The 26724-nt window shown below is 47.0% G+C and overlaps 1 protein-coding gene across 8 annotated transcripts in view; it reads left to right on the top strand.

Moving 5' to 3' along the window:
• Window positions 1-26724, top strand: part of LRRC20 (leucine rich repeat containing 20) — a 194823-nt gene that overhangs the window by 78820 nt on the left and 89279 nt on the right. For 7 of the 8 annotated variants that reach the window (XM_050959744.1, XM_050959743.1, XM_050959741.1 and 4 more), the window contains one exon: window positions 22453-22620. In XM_050959744.1, the coding sequence (XP_050815701.1) occupies window positions 22453-22620 (168 nt within the window). Of the gene's footprint in view, window positions 1-22452; window positions 22621-23664; window positions 24035-26724 lie in introns of those variants that run through there. The other variant, XM_050959746.1, reaches the window with a different exon arrangement.

Below are 26724 nucleotides of genomic sequence, written 5' to 3' on the forward strand. Positions count from 1 at the left end.
GCAGGTCTCTCTCTGCCTCTTATTTTTCTGCAGGGAATGTTGCTAACCCCCTGAGACTAATAAGGTAATTGGAAAAGTTAATATAGAAAAACAACAACATATTGTCCATCCATTTGTATTTTTTTCTTGCCCTTTTTGGGAATGATGGGGTACAGCAACTGGAGTAAGGATTGAAAATTAAATTACCAGCTGAAAAGAATCTATTGCTGCAGGAATGTTGAACCACTGACTTCACATAAAAAAAGCATCTGCTGTACCACTTGAAGTAGACAGTCTGTCATAGCTACTGCTAGTAGCCATTAGAATGCAAGACTAGTAACTACCATAGGGTTGCCAACTGTCTAATCACACAAACCCAAATAACCCTCACTCACTTTCAGTGGGCTGGGGCCAAGGGATTGGGAGTGTGAGAGAGAGCTCCGGACTGAGCCTGGGGTAGGGGGTTGGCATTCAGGAGGGGATGTGGAGTGCAAGCTCTGGGAGGCAGTTTGGGTGCCAGAGGATGCTCAGGGCTGGGCAGGGGTGCAGGCTATGGGAGGGAGTTTGGGTGCAGGAGGGGGTTTGGGGTATGGGCTCCAGGAGGGGGCTCAGGGCAAAGGGTTGGGGTGCACACTCCAGCCAGGTGGCACTTACCTTGGACGACTCCTGGACAGAAGGGCTAAGGCAGGCAGGCTCCCTGCCTGCCCAGGCCCCGCACCACTCCTGGAAGCAGCCAGTACATCCCTGGGGTGGGAACAGGTGGCTCTACATGCTGCCCCTTCTTGCAGGCACCGCTTCCACAGCTCCCATTGGCTGCAGTCCCTGGCCAATGGGAGCTGCAGAGTCAATGTACAGGGCAGGGCAGTGTGTGGAGTCCCCTGCCTGCCCAAAGGGGCTGCAGGGATGTGCTAGCCACTTCTGGGAGCAGCATGGGGCCAGGGCTGGCAGGGAGCCTGCCTTAGCCCCACCAGAGTTTTTGCAGCCTAAAATCTCCTGGTTTGGCTTCAGGAGCCTCCGGGAGATAAAGCCTGATTCCGGGACACTACCATCATTAGAAAGAGGTTTGCTGGAGTGAGATCTGGTTGGCAGCCTTGAATATCTGATAATATAGGCCATGGATCCTGTAAAGAGTAACTTTAACTCAATCCCACTGAGTTCAACGGGTATGTTTTCAAGCATAACCTTATTCAGTTGTGCAGCTTCTTTCAGTAGGGGCCCTAAATGGCCATGGTTAATCCCTGGGGGTTCTGTGGGACCAGACTCTTATAATCAATTTGAAGATAAGTAAACAATGTGAACAGAATATTCTTTTGCAAATAAAAGCAAGTCATATATGTGTGTTTGTTTTTGTTACTTTGTTTATACTTCAGAATAGTTAGCTGGTTCATGCTGGAATAGAAAAGTAGCATTAGTTCATGGTGTATATTTAATTTATAGGACTGAAACCACTTTCACAGAGATAGAATGCTGATTAGAGCTACTGCTTGCAAAATAACTTGTTTCATTTTGAAGATGCATGAAAAGATTCACAGCAGAAAATTATAAGCAAACCATCAAGAGATAGGTAAGATAGTCATTTGCAAAAGTGGAACTTGCATTAATAATAAATTAAATAAATGCATTTGTGTATTGCATACAAATGAAAATAGCATCTGTGTTTTACATGGAAGTCTATCGATGGGTACAATGTACAACTTCACTGTCTCTGCTGCTTTTTCAGTGTTTGGCCTGAAGTCTCCATTGCACTGTGCTGCTGGCACAAACGGAATGAACGTAAAACTGCCCTTTTAGTCTAGTACCTAAGATTATTCACATCGCTGCATATTCTTCCTCTATGAAATATGTACCTCTTTCAGTAGAAACAATAGATTTCCATAATCTGTCACTTAAATGGTTTACAAGTGTCAAAGTGCTAAGTATAGACAAAAATTAATCAAAACAATAGTTTCTAATATTAAACAAAACAGTAATCAAGCCTATAAAGGAACCATGGGTGGCAGGTTTGTAGGAATTTTGATGGTGCCCAGAACCCGCCCCCGCCCAACTCTGCCCACCCCAGACTCTTCCCCCCCCACCTGCCTAAGGCTCTGGGAGGGGCATTGGGGGGGGGAGGTCTGGGGTGCAGGTCCTGGGCTGGGGATTAGGGTGCAGGCTCTGGGATGGAGTTTGGGTGCTGGGTGCAGGCTCCAGGCTGGGGCAGGGGGTGGGTGTGCAGGAGGGAGTGAGGGTTGCAGGCTCTGGGATGGAGTTTGGGGGTGGGAGGCAGTGCAAAGGGGGGGGCAGGCTTTGGGAGGGAGTTTCAGGGCGGGGGGGTGGAAAGGGGGAGGGGGTGCACACTCTGGGAGGGAGTTTGGGGATAGGAGGGAGTGCAGGGGTGAGGGCTGTGGGTCTGAGGATGAGGGGTTCATGATGCAGGAAGGGGCTCAGAGCTGCAACAGAGGATCAGGGTGCACAGGGATGAGGGTTGGGCTGAGGATGAGGGGTTCATGATGCAGGAGGGGGCTCAGGGCTGGGGCAGAGGATTAGGGTGCAGGGGGATGAGGGCTCTGGCTGGGGATGAGGTGTTTGGGGCATTGGAGCAGCTCAGGCTAGGGCAGATGGGCAGGGTAAGGGCAGCCTGCCTTGTCATTAGTGGATGGGGGGCACTAGGACCCTAGGGCAGCAGACAGCAGTTGCTGCCGGGAGCAGGGCTCCGCCTAGGAATTTGCTACTCCGGCAGCACAAGCAGGCACGGGAGAGGCGCATGCTGCTTTCTTTCTGGCAGGGATGCGGGGGGAGGCAGACCTGCGCAGGGGGAGGGGACCCGGGGGGTTGTGTGGCAGGTGGAGGCCAGGGCCTGCTCCAGGCAGGGCCCAGGGAGAGACCCAGATCCAAATATTGCTGGAGCAGGGCCCCTGGCCCTGAATATTGCTGGAGTTCGGGCACCACAAAAGAATATAACCCACCGCCTATGAAAGCAACTTGAGTTAATATGCACATACTCTATCCCCTGTCACAATCACTAATTTGTATAGGGGCTCCATGTTCTAGTGATGCAAAAACAGGACAACTAATGACTGGAAATCAGCTTTAGGTAGTAAATAAACATCACAGCTCAGGCTAAAAGAATGGGAAGAACGGTCATCTGATCCTGATGGGTAGTTTACTATGTAATATATGGCATTTCATATATTCCCATGTGATAATTTTTACTTGGAGAGGGCCTTTGTTTACCAGTTGGAAGTGAATTTCTATACCTGGTCTTTCAAATTATAAATCCAGCTTTCAGAACTCTGTAGCAGGGTATGTTCTGTATCTGCCTTCTTTCACCACAGAAACTTGCTCAGACTCCACTGGTTGGATATCCACACCATGCTGTTTATTTATATTTCTTCCCCAAACACCGGTACAGCAATACCATTTACAAGGTCCCTTAGAATCATAGAATATCAGGATTGTAAGGGACCTCAGGAGGCCATCTAGTCCAACCCCCTGCTCAAAGCAGGACGAATCCCCAATTAAATCATCCCAGCCAGGGCTTTGTCAAGCCTGACCCTAAAAACCTCTAAGGAAGGAGATTCCACCACCTCCCAAAGTAACCCATTCCAGTGCTTCACCACCCTCCTAGTGATTAAAGTTTTTCCTAATATCCAACCTAAACCTCCCCCACTGCAACTTGAGACCATTATTCCTTGTTCTGTCATCTGCTACCACTGAGGACAGTCTAGATCTATCCTCTTTGGAACCCCCTTTCAGGTAGCTGAAGGCAGCTATCAAATCCCACCTCATTCTTCTCTTCTGCAGACCAAATAATCCCAGTTCCCTCAGCCTCTCCTCATAAATCATGTGCTCCAGCCCCCTAATCATTTTTGTTGCCCTCCGCTGGACTCTTTCCAATTTTTCCACATTCTTCTTGTAGTGTGAGGCCCATAACTGGACACAGTACTCCAGATGAGGCCTCACCAAAGCCGAATAGAGGGGAATGATCATGTCCCTGGATCTGCTGGCAATGCTCCTACTTATACAGCCCAAAATGCCATTAGCCTTCTTGGCAACAGGGGCACACTGACTCATATCCAGCTTCTCGTCCACTGTAACCCCTAGGTCCTTTTCTACAGAACTGCTTCCTAGCCACTCAGTCCCTAGTCTGTAGCAGTGCATTGGATTCTTCCATCCTAAGTGCAGGACTCTGCACTTGTCCTAGTTGGACGTCATTAGATTTCTTTTGGCCCAATACTCTAATTTGTCTACGTCCCTCTGTATCCTATCCCTACCCTCCAGCATATCTACCACTCCTCCCAGTTTAGCGTCATCTGAAAACTTGCCAAGAGTGCAATCCACACTATCCTCCAGATCATTAAATGATCATATTGAAAATAACTGGCCCCAGGACCAACCCTTGGGGCACTCCATTTGATACCGGCTGCCAACTAGACATGGAGCCATTGATCATTACCCGTTTAGCCCAATGATCTAGCCAGCTTTCTATTCACCTGATAGTCTATTCCAGCCTATCCTTCTTTAACTTGCTGGCATGTTTTAGGTAGTACACAAATAGTCCCTTGTATGCCCAGCCTTTTTCCCAGTGCCCAAGAAAAGAAACTCCCTTTTCTGAAGATCTTATTGACTTTAGCCTTAGCTAGCCCTGCTTCTACCACTTGCACTTCTTTTCTGTCCCCTTTGTATCAGTTCTCAGCTGATGGGCTAATTAATCCTTTATTTCACCCATCCTGCTATTTTGATTAGCTAATTACATCCCCAGTCAAATCTCTTTGGGGGAGCTAATTAGTATCAGAGTTTAGGATCATGTGTTAACTCCCTGCACTCTGTCACAGACTTCTCCAGAGCAACCAGGTGGGATGCAAGGTAACTAGGTTTATGCTTTGTGCCTTCTCTCTTGCATTTATTGAGGTACACTGTGTTTTGTGCTGTTGTATTGAACTTGGGATTTAGGACTTTTTATCAGACTTAAATTCCCAGTACATGTATTCTCACAGGCAAAGGCAAACCTTAGAATTTCTATGGCATGGGAGCTACGTGTCTTCTGAATTTTACATTATGCATAAATGTAATTGCTGCTTCTAGGGGAATTGTGTGCAGAATTTTAAATTTTTTAGCACATAATATTTTAAAATGCTGCAAAATTCTGCATATTTTATTTGTCAAAATAATTGAAACTGGTGTGATTATATTGTGTTGTTTTGGTAATTTATTTCAAAATACCTCTTAGCAAGTATGTCTCTAACAATACAGACGACAAAAAAAAGATTTAGGAAATGTTTTTTGACAAATAGATTCCTTACTAAGCATGTTAATACAGAACTTTAAGTAATAATTCATTTAAATTACAATACAGAAACATATTTCCCACACCTCTCAGAAGCAGTGCAAAGGCTTGGGAGAGTCAGAGGTAACAGAGGAGCTGAGGAAGAGGGAAGTAATTTCTAGGAAGGAGCCTGGGTGTGAACCTGGAAGGTTATTGGTGGATAGGAGAAGTATGGAACAGGGTGGGTTTTTTTTGTGGAGGAGGGATTGTTAGGGAGCCTCCCCCATGCAGACACTGGCTGATCCCTAGTGTCTCCCATTCATCAGGCACATCTTCCCTGTCCCCATGTGTCCCTGCACCTCCTTCCTCCATCCCATGTGTTCCCCCTCCCCCAGTGGCCCTGCACCCACACTCAAGTGCTTGCCTCCCCACTGCCCCATGTGGCTCTGCACCCCCACTCAGCCACCCCCACTCCTATTCCTATGTGTCTCTTCACCCCCACTTCCTCCTGTCTCCATGTGTCCCTGCAACCCACTCCCATTCAGCCCTGGCCCCAGTCTGTCCCCTCCACTAGGTCTTCTGAACCCCAATCTATGTGACATCCCCCAGTAGCCCTGCATGCTCCACTCTGTCCATCTCCCTCATATCCCATGTATCCTCAGCTTGCCCCACTGGCAGGGCACTGTGAGGAGCATCCTCTCCATGCTGCCCTCTGTTCTGGTGCCACAGCATCCCCTGGTGGGCAAAAAGGGTAATTGCAGCACCTCTTCAGAATGTATTTTCTCTGGAGAAAAAAAATCTGCAGGGGAGATGAATTCTGCAAGTGTGCATAGAATTCCTCCAGGAGTAAATTGCACTGCCTTATGTGTCCAGCTCAATGTAGTTTGCCACTGTGGATGGGGCTAAGGAGGGTCAGTCTGTGTATGTGTGGAAGAAATGCAACAATTAATAATGTGTAGATTTAAAGCAGTAGAAAGGCTCAGCCCAGGAATAGGTCATTTTCACAATGTGCAGCTCTGCTGGCACATTTGTGCCATGCATGCCCTGTGTTCATGAGCAATCCAAGCCCAGGGATTGTGCTCTTCAAGTAATTCACAAAACCTAGTTAACATTTTTGTAAGCTGTGCACTCTGAAAAAGATACAGATAACAAGATTCAAGTAGAAGTGACGTAACTCAACCAGAATCTACCCTTGCTTCTGTGGAGAATGGCTGGTCTCCAGGATGCAAATATCAAACTAGCCAACCAGTTTCTAAACAGGATGAGATGAGTAGACTATTGTTCTATCTGCACTCGATAATAATATCACATATGATTTCTGGAGTGATAACTGAAGCATAACATAGTGAACTTTCTTCTCTTTCCACATGGATAGCAATGGGTATCGTTTTTGCATGGCATCCTCTCTAGTTGGTTAGGAGCTGCACAGTGATTGCAAAAATGTGTGTATCTGGTTCCAGTGTCTTTGAAGTCCTATCTTCTAATGCAGTGATTTTCAAACTTTTTCTCTGGAGACCCAGTTGAAGAAAATTGTTGATGCCCGCCACCAAACAGAGCTGGGGATGAGGAGTTTGGGGTGTGGGAGGAGCTCAGGGCTGGGGCAGAGGGTTGGGATGCAGGAGTGAGGGCTGTGAGGTGAGGCCAGGAATGAGGGGTTCAGGTTGTTGGAGGGGGCTCTGGGCTGGGGCAGGAGAGGGTCAGGGCTCTGGGCTGGGGATGAGGGGTTTGGGGTGCAGGAGGGGCTCTGGGTTTGGGGGGCTCAGGGCTGGGCAGAGGTTGGGGTTTGGGACAAGGTCAGGGATCTAGGCTGAGGGAGTCAGGGTGCAGGAGGATTGGGGCACCAGCATGGACTTGGCTTAGCGGCACAGCTGGGATTCACTGCAGATCATGCTGCACCCCAGAAGTGGTCAGCAGCAGGTCTGGCTCCTAGGTAGAGGCACACTGTCATAAACAGATAGCTAAGGGTTAATGTTCTTTTACCTGTAAAGGGGTAACACCAGTAACCTGAAACACCTGACCAGAGGACCAATCAGGAAACAAGACTTTTTCAAATCTGGGTGGAGGGAAGTTTGTGTGTGAGTTCTTTGTCTTGTGTCTGACCCTATCGGCTCAGAGTGATTTTTCTGTCTCCTGCCTTTCTAATCTTCTGTTTTCAAGTTGTAAGTACAAAGATAGTTAGACAATATGTTTATGTTTTTTTTTTAGTATTTACATGTGTGGATTTGCTGGAGTGTTTTGAATTGTATTCTTTTTGGATAAGGCTGTTTATTCACTTTTTTCTCTTAAGCAATTGACCCTGTATTTGTCACCTTAATACAGAGAGACCATTTTTATGTCCTTTTCTTTCTTTTTAAGACCTGTTGGAGTTTTTCTTTAGTGGGGACTCCAGGGAATTGAGTCTGCAGCTCACCAGGGAATTGGTGGGAGGAAGAAGTCGGGGAAAATCTCTGTGTGTTAGATTTACTAAGCCTGACTTTGCATACCCTCTGGGTGAGGGGGGAAGTACTTGTGTTTCCAGGACTGGAAACAGGGAGGGTGGAGTCCCTCTGTTTAGATTCACGGAGCTTGCGTCTGTATATCTCTCCAGGAACCCAGGGAGGAAACACCTGGAGGGGAGGAGGGGAATGGTTTATTCCCCTTTGTTGTGAGACTCAAGGCATCTGAGTCTGGGGGTCCCCCAGGGAAGGTTTTGGGGAGACCACAGTGCGCCAGGCACTGTATAGATTCCTGGCTGGTGGCAGCTTTACCAGGTCCAAGCTGGTAACTAAGATTGGAGGTTTTCATGCTAACACCCATATTTTGGACGCTAAGGTCCAGATCTGGGAAAAATGTTATGACACACACGAGTGGCTCTGTGCGACTCTCTTCTGCAAGCACACCATCCCTCCCTCCCCCCCAGTATGGAGCCAGTGCTTGGGGCGGGGATAGCGCATGGAGCCCCGCGGCCCCCCTATCTAGAAGCAGGACCCGCTGCTGGCCGCTTCCGGGGCACCAGCACGGTGTTGGAAAAGGTAAGCATTAGGCTGCCTTAGCTAGTCAGCACCACCAACAGGACATTTAATATCCAGGTCGGCGGTACTGACCAGAGCAAGGCAAGCCAGTGCCTTACATGCTGTGACCTAATACTGGGTCACGACCCACGGATTGAAAAACACTGTTCTAATGGGCCAGTTCCTGAGAAGTGCTGAGCACATGCAACTTCCTCTGATGTCCCAGAGTAGCAGATGCTCTTCATCTCCCAGAGTTAGTCAGGGTTACTGTTGCAGCCCGCCAGAGTCAATACAGCAGCAGAATAGCAATGCTGTATTGGATTCTGCCTTGGGCATCCTCATCACAATTGTCAGCTAAGTCCTGATTCCTGCATCTTTATTGTTGGTGATGACCTTCAAAGGAGAAAGGAAATTGCCTGATACTTTTTCAGATGTCAAGCTGTCCTTGTAATTACAACACTATTATATTGCTTTATAAATTCCCTGAGTTATGTAATTTATTGCAAGAGAAGATTCTATGTAGAAAACATGAATATCACTTTTTGAACAAAACTACACTTTAAAGACTTGCTGATGCTAGATGAAAATCTTTGACTATTATTTAGTTAGGAAGAGATCTGTCTACATAATCATATTGTCAGTGTTTCTCCTTATTTATTTGCAGAAAATTGCATGAAAACAAGATTTTGATCTCTGAAGAGTTCCGCTGTTGCTTCTGCACCTAAAGTTGTAATCCTCTTTTTTGTGTCATCTCTGTTGAAATTATTATAAAGTGGAGAAGAACCAGCTAGTGATAAAGAAATACAGGAGCTGTATGTGAGCAGAGATTGTTCTGCGTGGAATCGTATTCAAAAATTTTTATGAGCCAGCAGTTGCTGTATAAAGAGGGGTGTGGGTTAGTGATTTACTGAGAGCTCCTTAAAAGCTGCACAGCGGCTCTAAGGCTAATGCAAAGTTCAGCCTGTATGCTTTAAAAAACATTCCAGAGGCTATAAGCAATCTTGACATAGATGTGAATGACTTAAACAAAAATACCCATTGGCGGTAGTCTTGCCACTTCCCATTTGCTGCCAGGCCCTTGTTTCTACTGTAGAAGTGGAGGCATATAAGAAAATTTGGGTGAGGAAATTAGAGCCTCTGGTTTGGGGGTTATTTTTGTTTGTTGTTTTTGTTGTCCGTGTTTGGTTTTTATTACTGTGCTGTGAAGAGGAAGAGAGAGGCTCACCCATAGCGGGGGTGTTACCTGCACACATTAGAGCACCCCACCTTTTCCCAGTCCATAGGGCTCCAGGCATAATCCAGTTAATTTAGAGCTATCCAGCCTTCTGCAGAAAAACCTTGAATGGTCTCCTGCTTAGTGTTTGGGGGCAGGGGTTGACCCAACACCTAAAAGCCATGCTGAAAAACATCTCCCAAAGCCATGCTCCTCCCCTAGCAAAATCTATGCAATTTAAAGGAATACAGTGATTGTTCCCACAAATCCATCCCTATTCTGCTCACAACCTACTGTGACGAGCTGGGAATGGTAGGGAGGGACTCTCTCCTTGTTTATACGAAGCCTGCAGGGAAGCCGGACACCCTCATTTGCTCCTCCAACTCTCACCTCAGGCTGGAGTTACTGCTTTCTCTGCTGCATTACAGGGAGCCAGAACCTAGAGCTGGGCCTCTACCTCCTGTGCTCTTGCTGCATTTAGCAGCTTCTGGCTCTAGTTGATAGACGCTCCCACTCTTTTTGCATAGATAGTTTTGACCTGGGAATAGATCTGCCAAACATAAGGTTCCAGTGATAACCTTCTCTGCTCCACAGCATATTAGTTTTGTGAGACATGGGGATGAGGCTTTGTCTACCCCCAGCAACAGTTCGATGAGTCAGGTCAGAATCAGTGTACTACAAGTGAAGACTGCTGTGCTATCCTGCAGCAGGTGCAGTACTGGCCCTACAGCCTGTTACCCTGCTCATTCACCCCACCCAAAATCTCCACTCAGTCTGTCAGTGAGTTTTGCAAGTCCTGTTTGAAAAATCAGCTGTTTTTCCACTCTCTCCCAAGCCAATGAACCTGGTTATACAAAAGATTCCATGAAGTTCACTAGGGACTTTGCTGTTACTATTGATTTTACATGGAAGGTGCTCAGATACTACAGAAATGGGTATAAAGTATAAAACCGTAAGATAGTACTAATATAGTTGTTTTTCCCTGCCCTGGGGAAACCCTCCCTGGGAAAATAGGTTATGCCCAGAGTCCCGGGGTTCAAAAATTGTGCTTCCTGTCGCACTCCTTTTCAGTGAGAGATGAACAGCAACTCCACCTTTTTGGCCTCACATCTTGGCTAATTGAAGCATTGGTCATTCTTTCCCTCTCAGAGCTCATAAGGGTCATGGGCTAAGACTTAGAAAACAGCTGATGGAAAGGCCAGGAGACCCCAGTCAGATCTGGGCTGGGGAGCCTCAATCATCATGCAGCACCTCTCCAAACATAAGCTCAGGAATCAAAGTTAAGTCTTCCAAGCCCAAGGAGAAGGCTTCTCATGACTGTAAGAACTACTATCACAAGCATAGAGACAAATCTTCCAAAACTGCTCCAAAGAAAATAAATCCCTCCCTGACTCCTTCAAAGTTGGAAGAGTTTCAGGCCTGAGTAGACCTCCTCAGCAGCAGTAAATGGCACAAGGAGCCCAGTGGTACCAGTTGTGATGTGCAAATCAGAAGATTGACGTCTATCACTGTGCCCTTTAACATTCAGATCATGCCCACAGTTCTGATACCACCACAGCCCCAGGGGGATCCATCTTCCACTGTGACCAGGGAAGCACCGGATCCAACAGCTTCACCAAATGACTCAATCTGTATCTGGGGTGGTCTGAGACCTAGATCTCTCAAGATGAGATTTGTACTGTCTCCCATTCTCACATCTGTGTTTATTCAGAGACGTAGGTACTCCAGAGAAGGAAGCTATTCCAAGGACACAGAGCCACTGTCCTTTCCCACCTATGATCCTGAGTTCCCAACCATCAGTACCATTGGTTGTGCTGGATCAAGCTTTTTCATCTTATGAGTTGAAAGTTCCAGAAGAGCCTCTACGTACAGAAACGGGCCCAAAAAAACCCCTAAGAGATCAGGATTTTATCCTCCAACCAGATTTGACTTTCCAAGAGACAGCTGGTACCCAGTACCTGGAGGTCCTCCTCAGACCAATGATTCTTCATAGACATTATTGGGGCCTGAGTTATCACTACGCCAAGCACCTGGGATCAGTACACGAGTCTTGTTTGCCATCTCCTGGTCAACAACAACCAGCTTCATCGGAGCATACTGAAGATGAAGTTGAAGCAGATCTGACAGTTCCAATAGTGATTTCATTGTCTTCCCCAGATGGGAGTTACCCCATCTTCACCTGACAACTATAGGCAATATCAAGACCTATACAAATGGTGGCATCTGAGCTCCAGATACAGCTTGAAAAGGTTCAGGAGCCCCAATATAAATTACTGGATGTCTTTCAACCCTTGGGTCCCAGACATCTGGCTCTCCCAATCAATCAGGCCATCATGGATCCAGTTAGAGCAGAGTGGCACAGTCCCTCTTATTGCACTCCTACCTCAAAGAGGGCTGAGAGCTACTTGATTCATCTCAGGGAGATGATTCCTATTCTCTCACCCACTGCCCAACTCTCCGGTAGTACAAGCAGCCACCAAAAGATCCAGGCCAAAACACCCTTGGACCAGGGTGCCAAATTACTAGACCTGCTAGTGAGAAAAGTCTTCTCTTCTTCTCTCTCTCCAATTCAGAATTTCAGAATGATCAGGCCCTTATAGTTAAATACAGCATCACTAATTATGCAAAGTTGTTGGGTTTTAATGACAAGCTTCCTCAGGAACAGAGATAATTTTCAGGCCTTAATTGATGAAGGCAAATTAGTGGCCAAAACCTCTCTCCTGCTGTGGACACTGCATCCAGAAGGATAACTATGGCCATTGTCATGAGGAGAGATTCCTGGTTATCATCCTCAAGTTTGCCTAGAGAGATCAAAGTAACTTTCAAGATCTGCCCTTTGATACAGTTAACTAAAAGATGGATAAATCTCTCCAGTCTCTCAAGGACAATGCTTCATTCTTTGGGTATCTATACCCCTATGAAGCATCACAAGCAAGGGTACAGAGCAAGACCATCTCCTCAACCACTTCACATCAGCACTCCCAAGAATCATCACACAAATGACAGAGGGTACAGAGGTCCAAATACACAGCTCCTGTGACATCCATTGCTACACATCACTCTAATCCACTGTCAAAGAATTTCTTTTGACAGGACCATTGAGACCTACATCCCTTTATTGATGCCATATCATCATGCCCCTTAGTTTTTTGGAGGCCACCTTACCCAATTTGCCCACAGAGGACTTTAACAATAGACAAATAGATTCTGGAAATTAACCACGGCTGTCTGATCAAGTTTCTTTCAATCCCTATCCACAAAACCCCTTCCCAGTTCCTTTACAAGGACAAATCTCATGAGGAAATTTTGCATCAAGAAGTGGACTCCCTTCTTCACCAGAGAGCCATAGAAAGAGGTCCACTTCAACATTAAGGGAAAGGATTTTACTCCCCTTACTTCTTAGGCCCAAAAAGAACGGGGGATGAAGATCAGTTCTCGGCTTAAATGATCTAAATATATTAATCCAAAAATTAAAATACCACATGCTCACACGGGCATCAATAATTCCCTCTCTGGAAGAGGGCAGATGGTTCTCATCTCTCAACATGAGAGATGCATGTTTTCATATAGACATTCACCCAACCCACAGAAGGTTCCTCAGGTTCCTCTTTGATCAAAACCATTATCAATTCAGAGTCCTTCCATTTGGGCTAGCTATGGCAAGCAGGGTCTTTCTTTACAAAAGGTCTTTTCAGGAGTGGTAGCTTGGATGAGAAGAAATGGGTTTACTGTCTTCCCATACCTTGATGACTGGCTTCTGACCGGCAGATCATACAAGGAAGTCTAGTTGGTAATGCAAATCGTCCTCCATCTACTGCCTTCCCTGGAAATTTGTGTCAACCACAAAAAGTCCACTTTGACCCTCCCTCCCCTCCCCCACACGAGGTCCATAAACTTCATAGGAGCAACCTTGGACTTTACTACAGCAAAAGCCTCTCTACTTATCACAAAATGTCATGCCATGGGCAGTATCATAAAACAGGTCACTCCTCAGACTCAGATTTCAGTCAGAACTTGCCTTTCCCGCCTCAGCCACATAGCCTCATGCATGTGACTATTTGTCTAGCTCCATCTCTGTTGCCTGCACACCTAGCTTCAGTCCATCTACACACCAGAAAAATTAAACATCAGTGCCAGAGTAAGAAATCCATCCAAGGTGCTGGCCTCTCTCATCTAGTCGACAAAGCCAGAGAAAGTTCAGGTGAGGAATCCTTTCCTCACACCTACTCCTGAGGCAACTGTCATTACCAATGCCTCCCTCTTAGGCTGGGGAGCTCATACGGACAACCATACTGCATGAGGCATCTGGGCCCTGCAGTAGTCCAGGATTCATATAAATTTACTGGAAAGAAGAGCTGTCTGTCAGGCTTGCAACACTTTCCTCCCATTCATCCAGCAGCTACCTGGAGCTCCTTACACACCTTCACAAGACATTACGATTTGGTCCAGTCTTCTACTACAGACTCAGCTGTGGAAACAACTGTATTATAGTCACCCGTCACTTCTGCGTCCTTGCACCCCCTCCTGTTTGAGTACTGCTTGCTAATTTCCCACACATGGAACACACATAGGGTCCATCACTCGAAGAAGAAATAGAGGTTACTTAACTGTGATGGGAGGTTTTTCAAGATATCTGTATTCTCCTACCTGCCATATTTCCCCTGTAGGTCCTCATTGCCCCTTATACCCTCAGTTCAGACCATGAGGAGAACAACTCCCAACAGATACTGCTTACTAAAAATCTCCAGATTCCAGTGCATGGTGAGCATGCATACCCTCATGTGGAATACAGATAGACCACACATCTCAAAGAACCTTCAGTTACAGATAAGTAACTTCCATTTTTATCATTCCTGTACTACAACCCAGAACCTCTATGTATGATACCCTCTGCACTCCTATTAAAGGTGCTAAGGCAGCCTGCAGGATTCCCAATTTCTCCTGCAAGAGTGGCTCCATGAGAGTGTTTAGAAATTTCTAACTGAAGTAAGAGTATTTTCCCCCATTTGAAATGACTTTTTCTGAATGCACTGCAGCATTTGGAGTGAAGGAGATTGTTGCATTGTGATTCTTTTTTCCTCCATTCTTTATGACCATCTCTTGTGTGTTGGATATAACTAATTTGCTTTACAGGGACACTGAACAAATGGGATGAAATCCTGTTCTTACTGAAGTCAGTAGCAAAACTCCCTTTGACTTCAACAGAGCCAGAATTTCATCTATAGGGACAGGGCCGGTGCTTCCATTTAGGTGACCTAGGTGGTCGCCTAGGGTGCCAGGATTTGGGGGGGGGGGCATTTTGCTGCCCTGGGCAGCAATTCGGCGGTCGGGCGGGGTCCTTCCGCGCTCTGGGTCTTCGGCGGCAATTCTGCGGTGGGTCCTTCACTCGCTCCAGGATCCGCCGCCGAAGTGCCCCGAAGACCGGGTGTGCGGAAGGACCCCTCCGCCGCAGAATTGACGCCAACGACCAGGAGCACGGAAGGACCCCTGCCTAAGGCGTCAAAAACCCTGGCACCGCTCCTGTATAGGGAGCAAATGTCATATTCTGATATCTGCTTCAGGACAAGTCTTGTTACTTTTACTTAGTTAGTTTTATACTATTTAAAAGCAGTGTCTAATAATGAATTCCTGAAGTATCACATCAGAGAGAGAGCAGCTCTTCACAATATATTAGCCTTTTGAGATTTCAGAGGGCTTCTTATTAGTGGGAGTATTAAATTAAAATCTAGGTCTCTCTGTGAGTTGCGTATTAAAAGGCCAAGGTTTTGCTACAGAAGTGAGGTTTTTAGAGATGGAAAAGAATTTTGAGGGTCCCCTAGATGAGCCCCTAATAACTAACAGGCATTAATTGCTTTTTTCTATCCATTCCGTTAGTGCCCCCAAAAGTGGTAAATTAATGAAGAGAAAATGTAAGTGCCATGTAGGTGATATCAATTTTTGCAAAATTCTTCTGGCATCACCCAGGTAACTCACCTTGCACATGGTTAATTCAGTGCTCCTGAGGTTCAAACAAGTAAGACACATTAAAATATAAAGTATTCAAGTAGGAGACAGGGCTGCCTTTGGATGCTGTTGGGCAGAGGAAATTATATTTTTGCCCCTCCCCAGCAAGGGGCTGGAAGAGATTCTACATACTGTGAGCCAGATCCTGAAGTCTAGTCTTTGTGTAACCAGTGCAGCTCAGGAGTGCGCTGTACTAATGTACTTTAAAAATCACATTTGCCCTTGAACACTGGTCCCCTTCCCCTCCCCAACTTCTGCTAGCTTCCAAGAGCCCCAGGCATCTAGGAATCACTGAAGTACAGGAACCTCTCAGCCATGTCCTTTGCCCCTGGTCATGCCCAGCATTGGAGGGCAGAAAATGATAGGCTGGGGAAACTGGCAGAGAACCCTTTAACAATATGGATGGGTGGTGTTCCATATACCCAGCCCATACGCTTCAGTCTGTTCAACTCAATGTAGCCTTGCTGTATGACAAATATAGGGGACCTAAGTAATGAGAATGGAGTCGAACTGAGTTCTTGGGGAACTGAGTGAAAGAGATATTGGGGAAATCCCAACACAGAGAAGCCAAGAACCTTATTCCATATGTGTGTCTTTCACAGAAATGGTCATGGGTTCTCATGGACTGGTTGTCCTGGTTCAGTGGCAAGATTGAAAATACGGTGGGGAAGGGTTCAATCACCTGCATTCAGGTCTTCTGCTCTGGTTGAAGCTCTTCTCCCATTGGTACAGCTTGGGATACTGGGGTCACTGGTACTTGCAAGCCTAGAAGCGAGGAGGGATAGCTCAGTGGTTTGAGCATTAGCCTGCTAAACCCAGGGTTGTGAGTTCAATCCTTGAAGGGGCCACCTAGGGATCTGGAGCAAAATCAGTAATAGTCCTGCTAGTGAAGGTAGGGGGCTAGACTGACTTTTCAGGGTCCCTTCCAGTTCTATGAGATAGGTATATCTCCATATTGCATTATAATTCAGGTGGATAGGGTGTTATTAGGAGTCCTTCTTGGTCTCTCCAGGTTTTCAAAAGGTTAGTGTTTTATACTTGCATTTCCTCCTTCTTCCCAGGCTATCAGATTTCGTAGTCAGTAAGTCCCACTTTTCTTACCACCTCAAATGGTCACTGCCAGTAGGCCAGTAATTTTGACTCTGAACATTGCATAAATAGCAGTATCTGGCCATTGGTCTACATTCTTGTAGACCTGTCCCTTTGTTATAGGCCTTTTCTTGGTTTTGTTGGGCTTTCAATAAATTCTCTTTTGCAAGGTCCTCTTAAGCTTTTCTCATAACTGGAGTATGGATTGCACCACATTTATTGTTTCTTGTCCTTCTTTCTCCCATGCTTCTTGGAGGAAGTCTTAAATCCCCTGAGGCTGTCTCCCATATAACAGTTTGAATGAGGAGAATTCTGTGGATGCCTGCAGAACCTCTGACACCAAATAGCAGTGATGGGAGTCACTGGTCCCAGTGACAAGGATCTGATTATACAAATTTCTTAATCATCTCTTTCAGCATCTGATTGAACCATTCAGCTAATCTATCTGTCTGGGGGAGGAAGGAGAAACAGATGCTCTTAAAGAGTCTTAACCTTTAACAGAGCACACAGCTCTTTCATCAAGCATGACACAAAATTAGTTCCCTCATTGGTTAGGCTCTCTTTTGGTACCCTGGTCAGGTCAACAGCTTCATAAGCTCGTCCATGATGCTTGCTACATTCGTAGAGAGAAGGGGGATGGCTTTGGGCTATTGGGTCGTGTAGTCCAGAACCACCTGGATATGCTGATAGCCTGTTATGTTTGTCTCCAGCAGCCCCAGTAGGTCCATCACTATTCTTTCAAAAGGTACCCCCACTATAGGTAGCAGGCTGAGGGGAGTTTTGGGGTCTCTTGGATCCTGGCAATTGACACTCGGGGTATGACATGCAGTAGACCTTGATCTTTGTGGCATTATTGGCCAACAGAACCTATTAATTACCTGTTCATAACCCCAAGTGCCCCCTGCATGGGATTAAGTGGGTGAGCCATAATAGAATCATAGAAGATTAGGGTTGGAAGAGACCTGAGAAGGTCATCTAGTCTAATCCCCTGCTCAAAGCAGGACCAACACCAACTAAGTTATCCTGTAATCCCCAGGTCCTTTTCTGCAGAACTGCTGCTTAGCCAGTCAGTCCCCAGCCTGTACTGGTGCATGGGAATCTTCCTTCCTAAGTGCAGGACTCTGCACTTGTCCTTGTTGAACCTCATCAGATTTCTTTTGGCCCAATCCTCGAATTTGTCTAGGTCACTCTGGACCCTATCCCTACCCTCCAGCATATCTACCTCTCCCTGCCATCTTAGTGTCATCTGTGAACTTGCTGAGCGTGCAATTCATCCCATCATCCAGATCATTAGTAAAGATGCTGAACAAAACACTTCTCTGATATATTCTTGGAACAAGGAGCTGTATTTTTCTCTCTTTAGTTCAATGATCCCTCTCCAGGCAATATAATTGTTTCCCCCCCCAAGTTCAAAGGGGGGCCATTGCTTTAGCAGCTGAGGGTCCACTGTATCATTAGCTATTCCACTTGATCATAAGCTTGTCTTAGTGTCTGATCATCTCGCTGTTCCCTTATGAAATCTGCCTCTCTAATTAGGAGCTCTCCAACCAATGGGTATGGGTTCTGAGTAGTCTCTGGGGAAGGGGCAGGGCGTCTCACCTGGTGGGAGGCCCCTTTCCTGGGGTCCTCTGTTCCATCCAATCACATCAGTTCCTTTTGCCTCCAGGAGCAGGGTAGCCCTCTCAAGTAGGTGATTGCTCCACTCTTTTAGAATTTCCATAAGTGTTTCCAGTTCCTGCCCAGGATTACTGGATATCCCAGGGTAGAAACTAGTCTTACAAAGAGGTTCCCCCTATATTTCTTTCCAAAAATCAGACTTGGTGCGGTGGGTCATATATCTCCATGTACACACTGGAGAAAGACAGTTTGTCCAGGGAAGCCCTCCTTGCTCATCAGCTGCTCTCTGATCAAAGTCTGGCTGAACCCTAAGTCAACTAGCCCAGGCTTCTGTACCCCCTTAACCTTCACTGGGACCATTATTTTAGATGGGCCTCATTCTTGTGCCCTAGTGTCAGCTAAGATTGTCCATAGTCAATTCCATCAAGGGACAGTCGCAGCAGAAGTGACCTTGTTGCCCACATGGAAAAATTGCTTTCTCCAGTGGTGGTGGTTGTTGGTTCGTCACCAGCGGGGAGTTTGGTCTTCAGAGTTGACACTTTCTGTGAGTTTAGATATTCACCAGGTTTCCATTCCTGGTTGAGCCATGGTCCTGTGGCCTTGCTGTACTCTCTGGCCATTGGGAACACATTGTCCGAGCCACAGATCCATTCAGGCCTGCCTCCTTATCTAGCCTATGCCTTGGGATGGGCTGGTCCCCTAATCCCAGCATAACTACTCCTCAATGTCTCAGAAGGGGGTCTGGTGGCAACTATTAATTGTCCATTAAATTTACAACTTTGGCCAAAATCTCAGATCAATGCTTCAACCTGAGTCATTCCCCCCAGCTGGGAGGATCTGGGTAAACTGTTCTATTGTCACCCACTCTGGCACCTATATCCTGGCTCATGTCTCAGGCTGGAGTGAGCAGCAGCTGTGATCTTGGTTTATGGGCTACCACCTGGAGCCAGTCCCTGGTGAATGTTTCTCTCAGTGGGAATGACTGTGTGTAGTGGGTTCAGTCACCACTGTGGTGCCTCTTGTTGGCTGTCTTGGGAATTAGCTCTATGTGTTGGTGTGCCCTCTTCAGGCGGTCCCTCACTGCCATCACTCCTGCTCTAGGACCAACATCTCTCCAAGGACCACATCATCCTCTTCTGCAACACAGCCCTGCAGCCATGCCACACACTGTGCTCCCCTCTTCTGGGGGACCTGCAGTCTGCTGTTTGGCCACTTCCCATAGTGACTACTGCAGTGAGTTGTTTGGCCACTTTCTCGTGTCCCCAGCATCCTCTTTGCCCTTGCCTCAGGTCCTCAGCCTGCAAACCCCAGCAGCCATCCAGGAGCTGTCTCCCACTTTCCTGGTTCCTGCTAGCAGCACTGCTCTGTCCAGGGTGCTTCCAGTTCTCTCATCCCTCCAGAGCCATAGTCCTTCCACCCTGGGCTCCCAGCAGAGAACTGCTTTCCTCTACCCTGCAGCTCCCTTTTTATATGGAGCTACTTGGTCCTGATAGGCTGAAGGGAGCAGCCATGCTCTAATTAGCTGCCTGTGGCACAGCCTCCCTAGGGCTGCTTTTAACCTCCTGTCTGCCAGTGAGGAGCAGCTGCCCCATCACACTGCAACACATTTCAGCTGTGATGTCCAAATCATCCAAAATGTTGACTTTGAATGTGAGCATAGTCTTGCGAATTGACTAGGTCTAGTCCCCTTCATGCAGTCTGGGATGTCCCTGTCAAGTATAAGGCCAGCAGAATAGCCCAGTGTTCAGGTGGCCAGTGGGCTTGCCACTTGTTCAAAAATAACCAAAAATGCCTCAGGATCATCTTCCAGTTCCATCTTGGTAAGCTTTGCCAACATCGTAGTAGTTGGGATTGGATTAGGTGCTCCCACAGAAGGACTTGCGGCTCCCTTGTGGCTCTGTGAGCATCAGCACTTGCTGAATAAGATGCTGCTGCTGTTCTTGTTGTGCTACCAGCTCTCGAACGAGCTGCTGCTGTTGTTGTATTGCTTGTTGCTGCTGCTGGGCGCTCATCTGCAGCAACAACTGGTGTTGCTGCTATAACCTGTTGCTGCAGGTTATAGTTACCTGCTTTAACAATGCCTCCATTTCCATCTTTTTGTTACCTTTGTCTGACTGATGAGGAAAGCTTTTTTGTTGTGTTTTTTTCCCTCCCTCCCTTTAACGGAGGTGGGACGAGTTCTCCACCAGTTGTAAATGGGAACACTCAGCACCAGTGCTGCCTAGTGGTCAGGCAGGGGTGCAGCAGGTTGTCCTCCTCCCTGATGCCCCCCCCCTTTTCAGTTACAATTCTGTCTTTTGGGGTCTGTCCCTTCTTTTGTGTCTCAGCCCCACTGACTGGGTTACATGTTCCAGTCCATCCATTTTGGGATATCCCAAAAGAAAGTCCAATCACAGAGAATTCTTTCAGCACCCAGTGGGCTTCAGGGCTTTCACCAGAGTTCAGAAACTGAGTCTGGCCCTTGAACAGTCAGGGTCTTGCCTAACTGGATTCTCCACCCAGGGAAAGGCTCCTATTGTTGTCACGTCTTGTGGAGTTGGTAGGGGATCCTGAGCCCATCCTTTCCACCAGGCTCTGATCCAGAGCCTAATGGTAGGCAGCTAAGTTCTGCACCTTGGGGCTCTCAGCAGCTGCTTGCTAGGATCACTTCCTACCTAAATCCCCTTTTCCCCCACTGGGTAAATTAAAGAATCACAAATAAAGTTTCTGACCTTCACAATCAATCAATCACCAGTCTCTCCTTTGCATGCTTTATCAGGTCTGTGTTGCAGGTCTCAGGCAATGAGAGCTTCTGGGCTGTATTTCCCCAGAGCTCAGAGCAGAGGGTCTATTCCCTTCCACTGCCTGCCTCCTCTCAGCAGCTCTGCTTCCCGTTTTAATCTCCACCTCCAGCTAGTGCAGGCTTTGCAGATGGGGCAGGGCAGGGCCACCTGGGCCCAGAAGTCCTCCTTAACCCCCTGTTGTCCAGTGTGGGGTTTGTGTCACCATCACAGGCAGATGCTCAACATGGAAAATTTTAACCCAAGTAGTTAAAGTTTTGCAAGGTATAAGTAACCGAAAACAGGATCCTATAATGGAAAGGGTCAGGCACCATGAATAATAGGCAGTGCTACCTGCACTCCCTCTAATTCCCCTTAGGAAAACACCATCAACATCAAATTAGTTTTTGTAATTTATTTAAGTAGTCTTTTACCATATTGCTCTGGCTGGCAAAGAGAATGAGGTGAGGAGCATTTTCATGCTGTCAAATGTACAAATATCTGATAAGCTTATCAATAATTCTGGATTTTCTGGGTACTAATTGTTATTTCTAATAATTACCCAATGTTCTGGTGAGGCACTTTATCCTTAAATCACAGATATATACTCTCATCTTTAACTGCAGCTTAATAATGTTCTTTTTGGGAAATTGTTATCACTGAGACTACCAGATCTTTCAGAGCATTAGTCTCCTCTTAATGCCTAGGAATTTATGCTGTTCCATGGTGAAATTCTTATGAAGTTATAGAAGGATTTCTAGTGAGGGAATCTGTTAGGGACTGATTCTGTTCCCTCTATTTGCAATGAATGTCTCACTCCACAAGTAACCCCACTGAAATCTATTTCACTGTACGTGAAATAAGGTGCTGCTCATTGTGACATGGTGAGGGGAGAGTGGCAGAACTGGCCCCTTAATGAGAAGCCTGGTTGCAGTTGCTCACAAGATTTCAAAGGGCTAGATTTCAAAAAGTGACCAGCACCTACATGGACACAAAGTGGTGAAGTCAGGAGTAAGAACTCTCCTTTGCACAGCCCAGTCACCCAACAAGCAGAAGGGCTGCTCCTCTCTAGGAACTGTCCTTCCAAGAGTGTGGGAGAAATGTGGTGGTGATGTCAGAGGCATAGCTCCCCTGGCTGGCTGTGCTGTGCTGTGCTGAGGAGAGTATGCTGCATGCCTCACAAAGGGAGTCCCAGATTTCCCCCATGCAAGAGGAGCACTAAGTGACACAACCTGCCTCTTTGAGCCATAATGCTCCCTGGTGCTTACCCTAGGGTAGTGCAACTCTGTACCTCTCACAATGTAAGGGTGTGGTTGGCTAAAAGCCACAATTTAGCCCAAAAGAATTTAGTTGTACCATGGATTAGGCCACATATATAATAGGCTAATAAAGGATGGATTTGGTTGTTTCTCAGACAAAAATTATGTTTTTCCTTCTCCCTTGTCACTAAGAAATCGTAGAAGCAGCAGCAATGGTGGGTTTTGGGGTTGTGAGGTTTTTAAGTTTTCATGATGTCCCTTTGTCTCTCCCGTGCCCCCATTCCCACCCAAACTGCAGAACTCAACCTGGAAGGGAATTACCTGCATCGCCTGCCTGAAGAGATGAGAACCCTGTTACATCTGAAGGTCATCAACCTGTCCAGGAACAAGTTTCGACACTTTCCTGAGCAGTTGACTACCCTGAAGGCTCTTGAAACCATCAACCTTGAGGAGAATGAGATTACAGGTAACCTAACAGGAGAGTGTGTGAGAATCAAGTAACAATAGACCAGCTCATGGACAGCATTTTGTTTTGTAGTCGTTTTCCTCATGTTTTCCATTAAGGGAGTTTGAATCAGAACAGGATTTTGTTTCTTAAATAATTATCTGCTGCCTACTCCAGCAGTTTGTCTGGCATCAAGTCACAGGTCTCATTTTGTTTCATCATAATCATCTTCAAAGCAACCAAATGTCACGCCACATACAGAGGGTTATGGGCCAAATACAGACACAGTAAAAGCACGTGCATCTATTGAAATTAGAAACGGAGATGTCCCGCCTGATATTATGTTTGAGCTAGGTAAGGTCACTGACTCTATGAATAAGCAACAGAAGCAGATGAAAGCTTAACAACAAAGATCTGATTTACTGGCAGAGGACTTTGTGATAAATGACGAAGGTATCACTACAACTTACAGCAACTCTTTTTAAAGCTGGACAGTTCAACTGAATGGAATGGTATAACTTAGAATTATCAGTTTAATACTATTCTGTTTCATATTTATTGTGTGTACCAGCACTTCTCAGTCTACAGGCTTTCAGCATTAAAGAGTTCATAGTAGGCCAAAATTTGACATACCATTTTTGCGTTCTTTGTAGCAGTGGTTCTCAACTTTTTCCCTACTGCATGATCCCATGCTACAATAGAAAAAAATGTTGGGACCCCTTCTCCAGCTACAGAGAAATTTTTTTCTTCTAACTGCCTATCCTGCTGGGAAATACCATTTCATGGCAGTCCTCGCATAACTCTTATATGTACATAATTCAGCCTAGAACATTTCTCTTTTCACTTAACAACCTTTTCCTTTTTTGCCAAATCCAGCTTTGTTTCACCTGCATTTCTCACCTCCTTCCACAAGTGGCTCCACTGAGATTTTTAGGTTTAGATTTTCAAAGCCACTTAAGGGACGTGGATAGCCAATTCCTAATTGTATCCAATTAGGTATCCAAATCCTCTAGGCAGCTTTGAAAAACATCTTAATGTCTTTCCTCCTTTTTGCTTTTGCCACAGTGTTCTGAAGATTCCCCTATATTTTGTCAGCCCTGGAATGGGGAGAGAGGACTTTCTCCCTCACTGCCCCTTTGGATAAGGAGTGACTGAGTTCTGGAGCAGGCCACTGCTGGTCCCTCTGTTGGAGTGAAAGTTGCTATAACTTGAGGTCTTTGAGGTAAAATAAAATGGGGGAACTGATGGCTCTGTGAGCCCTCCAGAGAATGATTGGACTACCTCTACAAAGTGTCTGGTGATGCTCTGCATTAAAGGACATTATGTAAGAGCAGAATCTGTTATATACTGTGTCTCTGACTCATCACAGCACATTATACTTATATAGTAATAAATACTGAGCCATGATGGCGAAATAAAAACATTAATTAACCAAGTAGACGAGGTGTGTGAGGTAATATCTTCTATTGGACTAATTTCTGCTGGTGAGAGACAAGTGTTCAAGCTTAGAGAGAGCTCTTCTTCAGGTCAAATTAACTAGGTGGCATTTGTAACTGATTAAAAACACTTGTAGCTCTCAGGAGTGGTCCTGCACTCCACACTTCACCTATCGGAGAGCTAGAATTTCAAGGATCTTCTGCTGAAGTAAATTACCCCAGTCACATGCTGCTAAATGAATCTGTGCCCTTTAAACATGCCAGACTTCATTTTCACATATGCCTGGTCTCCCAGCTTCAATGCCTTTTTGTGCTCAATTTTGCACAATGTTCTCCAATTACAGTCTCTGCAGCCAGATAAGGAGAAGCACTGACAAGGTCCAATTGTCCTATCATCTCTGCTGGAAGAACAGTACCCAGTGGGCTGAAAATCAGGGGTACCCTGTGGGCCTAATAAGAATGTGGAATCTCTGGGAAGAGGAACAGGGAGCAACACAGTTTAGTGACCTCTCAGCCAGTGCCGTAAGGGCGAAGCGAGTGAGGCACTTGCCTCAGGCGCAAAAAGCCCAGGGGCGCAGAAAGCGGTGGAGGAAAGAAAAAAGGCTGCTGGCACAGAGATATCTATAACTGAGGTGATCTCTCCCCAGGTTCACCTGCCGCCCTTCCCCCACCCGTGCCTGCCCTGAGTGTCCCCCGGCCCTGACTTGCTTCCCCCAGCCGCTTCCCCCGACCCAGAGAGCAGCTCCATGCTGCCTCCCTGCAACTACTGCTGCCCCAGGGTCCTAGTGCCCCCCAGTCACTGGCAGGGCAAACTGACTGAGCCTGCCCTTCCCCCTCAGACCCTTTCATTTTCCAATGGGACCCTCCAGCAACACAGGGCCTCCCCGCCTGCAGTCACCACTCCTGCCCCATGCTGAGCAAGGAGGCAGCCCCATCCCTCACCCCCCGTGAGCCTACAGTCAGGGGAAACAGCAGGGGAGGAGGCGCACGCAGCACCTGCCGGCACCCACCACGGGGGAGGCGGGGGAGATTCCTGGACCTGAGAGGGGCCCTAGGAGCACATGCAGCGACAGTAGTGGGGGTGAGTGTGTTGCTGGGGGGGCAGGAAAGGAGGAGTCCTCCCCCAGAGCTCGCTACTGCCGGCAGGGAAAGGGCTGGAGGAAGTCCTCTTCTCTGGCCCCCGTCCCGGAGCAGCCTGCCTGCACCCTAAACTCATCCCCAGCCCTGCCTCACCCCAGAGCCCACCCCCCAGTCAGAGCTTTCACCCCCCACCACACCCTCAAACCTCTGCCCGAGCCCTGAGCCCCTGCAGCACCCCAAACCCATTATCCCCAATCCCAGCGAGAGCCCTCATCCCCCCATACCCTGACCCTCTGCCTGAGCCCTAAGCCCCTCCAGCACCCCAGACACTTCATCCCCAGTCCCAGACAGAGCCCTCACCCCGACTCTTGCCCTGAGCCCCCTCACACTCTAAACCCCTTATCTGCAGCCACAACCCACAGCCCTCACCCCTGCACCCCATCCCTCTGCACCCCTCCCTTCCCCAAACTCCCACTCAGAACCTGCACCCCCTCCCTCTGCTCTCCCTCCCATCACCAAACTCCCTCCCAGAACCTTTACCCCAATCCCCTGCCCCAGCCTAGGGCCTGAACCCCAGACCTCCTCCCTCACTCAAACTCCCTCCCAGAGCCTTAGGTGGTGGGGACGGGGTGGGTTCTGGTCACCACTAAAATTTCTACAGATCTGCCACCCCTGATCCTGCCCTGCATACCTGAACTCCCGGCATTCTCAGGACACTTGCTAATCCCTAGTGGCTACTACTGATATCCAGCACCTCCCACCTCTCTTAACCTGTGAGTCCCTCTCTGGATTGGAACTGGACTCGAACCAAAGACTATCTTGGAAGCAACATTACCAGCCCAAGCAGTCAAAAATCATGAGTTGACCCCCAAAATCACAGGTTTTACCACCGCCCCTTCATTCATTCTTCGGTGGCAATTTGGTGTCAGAACCTTCCCTCTGAGAGGGACTTGCCGCCGAAGAGACGGCACTGGGAGAAGGTGCAATTTTATATTCTTGCCTCAGGTGCAAAAATACCTAGTTACAGCTCTGCTCTCAGCAGTGCATCTAATCATGTGATGTGCAGTTTCTTAAAGCTTCTCTTTCTTTCTGGCAAGCCCTAGCCTGTGATAACTCACTATGAGATGAACATCCAGCCTGGCCAGGGAGCCGGTAAATTTGGTTGTTTTCAGGCAATCAGCTTTTTCTGCCTTGAAAGCTTCACAAGTAGGCAGCCTCGGTAGTACCTTACATGGAGTGCAAGGGATGCTAGAATCTGCCATTTCACTGATCCTGTCTGTAACAGAATTAATCAGTAGGTTTCTGTTATGACATGTGCTCTATGCAAGGCAGCTAAGATGGATAGCGAAAATGACAGTTTATGCTTTATTTCCCCCCATGTTTTGCACGTGATTTATTTTAATTGGATTTTAGTTTTGACCCAAGAAAATCCTTTTCTGGTCACTCTGGTAAGGTAGCACAGAGCAAGAGAGACTGGGTAAAAGATAATACCCTTTTCATTTGATCACACTAGACAAAACCTCTATGGGAAATATCAATTGTACACTATAAGGCATTGATAATTGGCCCAGTTAGAGTATTTAGGCTACTGGCCAGACAGTAAGCCAAT

This window comes from Gopherus flavomarginatus, chromosome 6, assembly GCF_025201925.1.
Source record: "Gopherus flavomarginatus isolate rGopFla2 chromosome 6, rGopFla2.mat.asm, whole genome shotgun sequence".
Lineage (NCBI taxonomy): Eukaryota > Metazoa > Chordata > Testudines > Testudinidae > Gopherus > Gopherus flavomarginatus.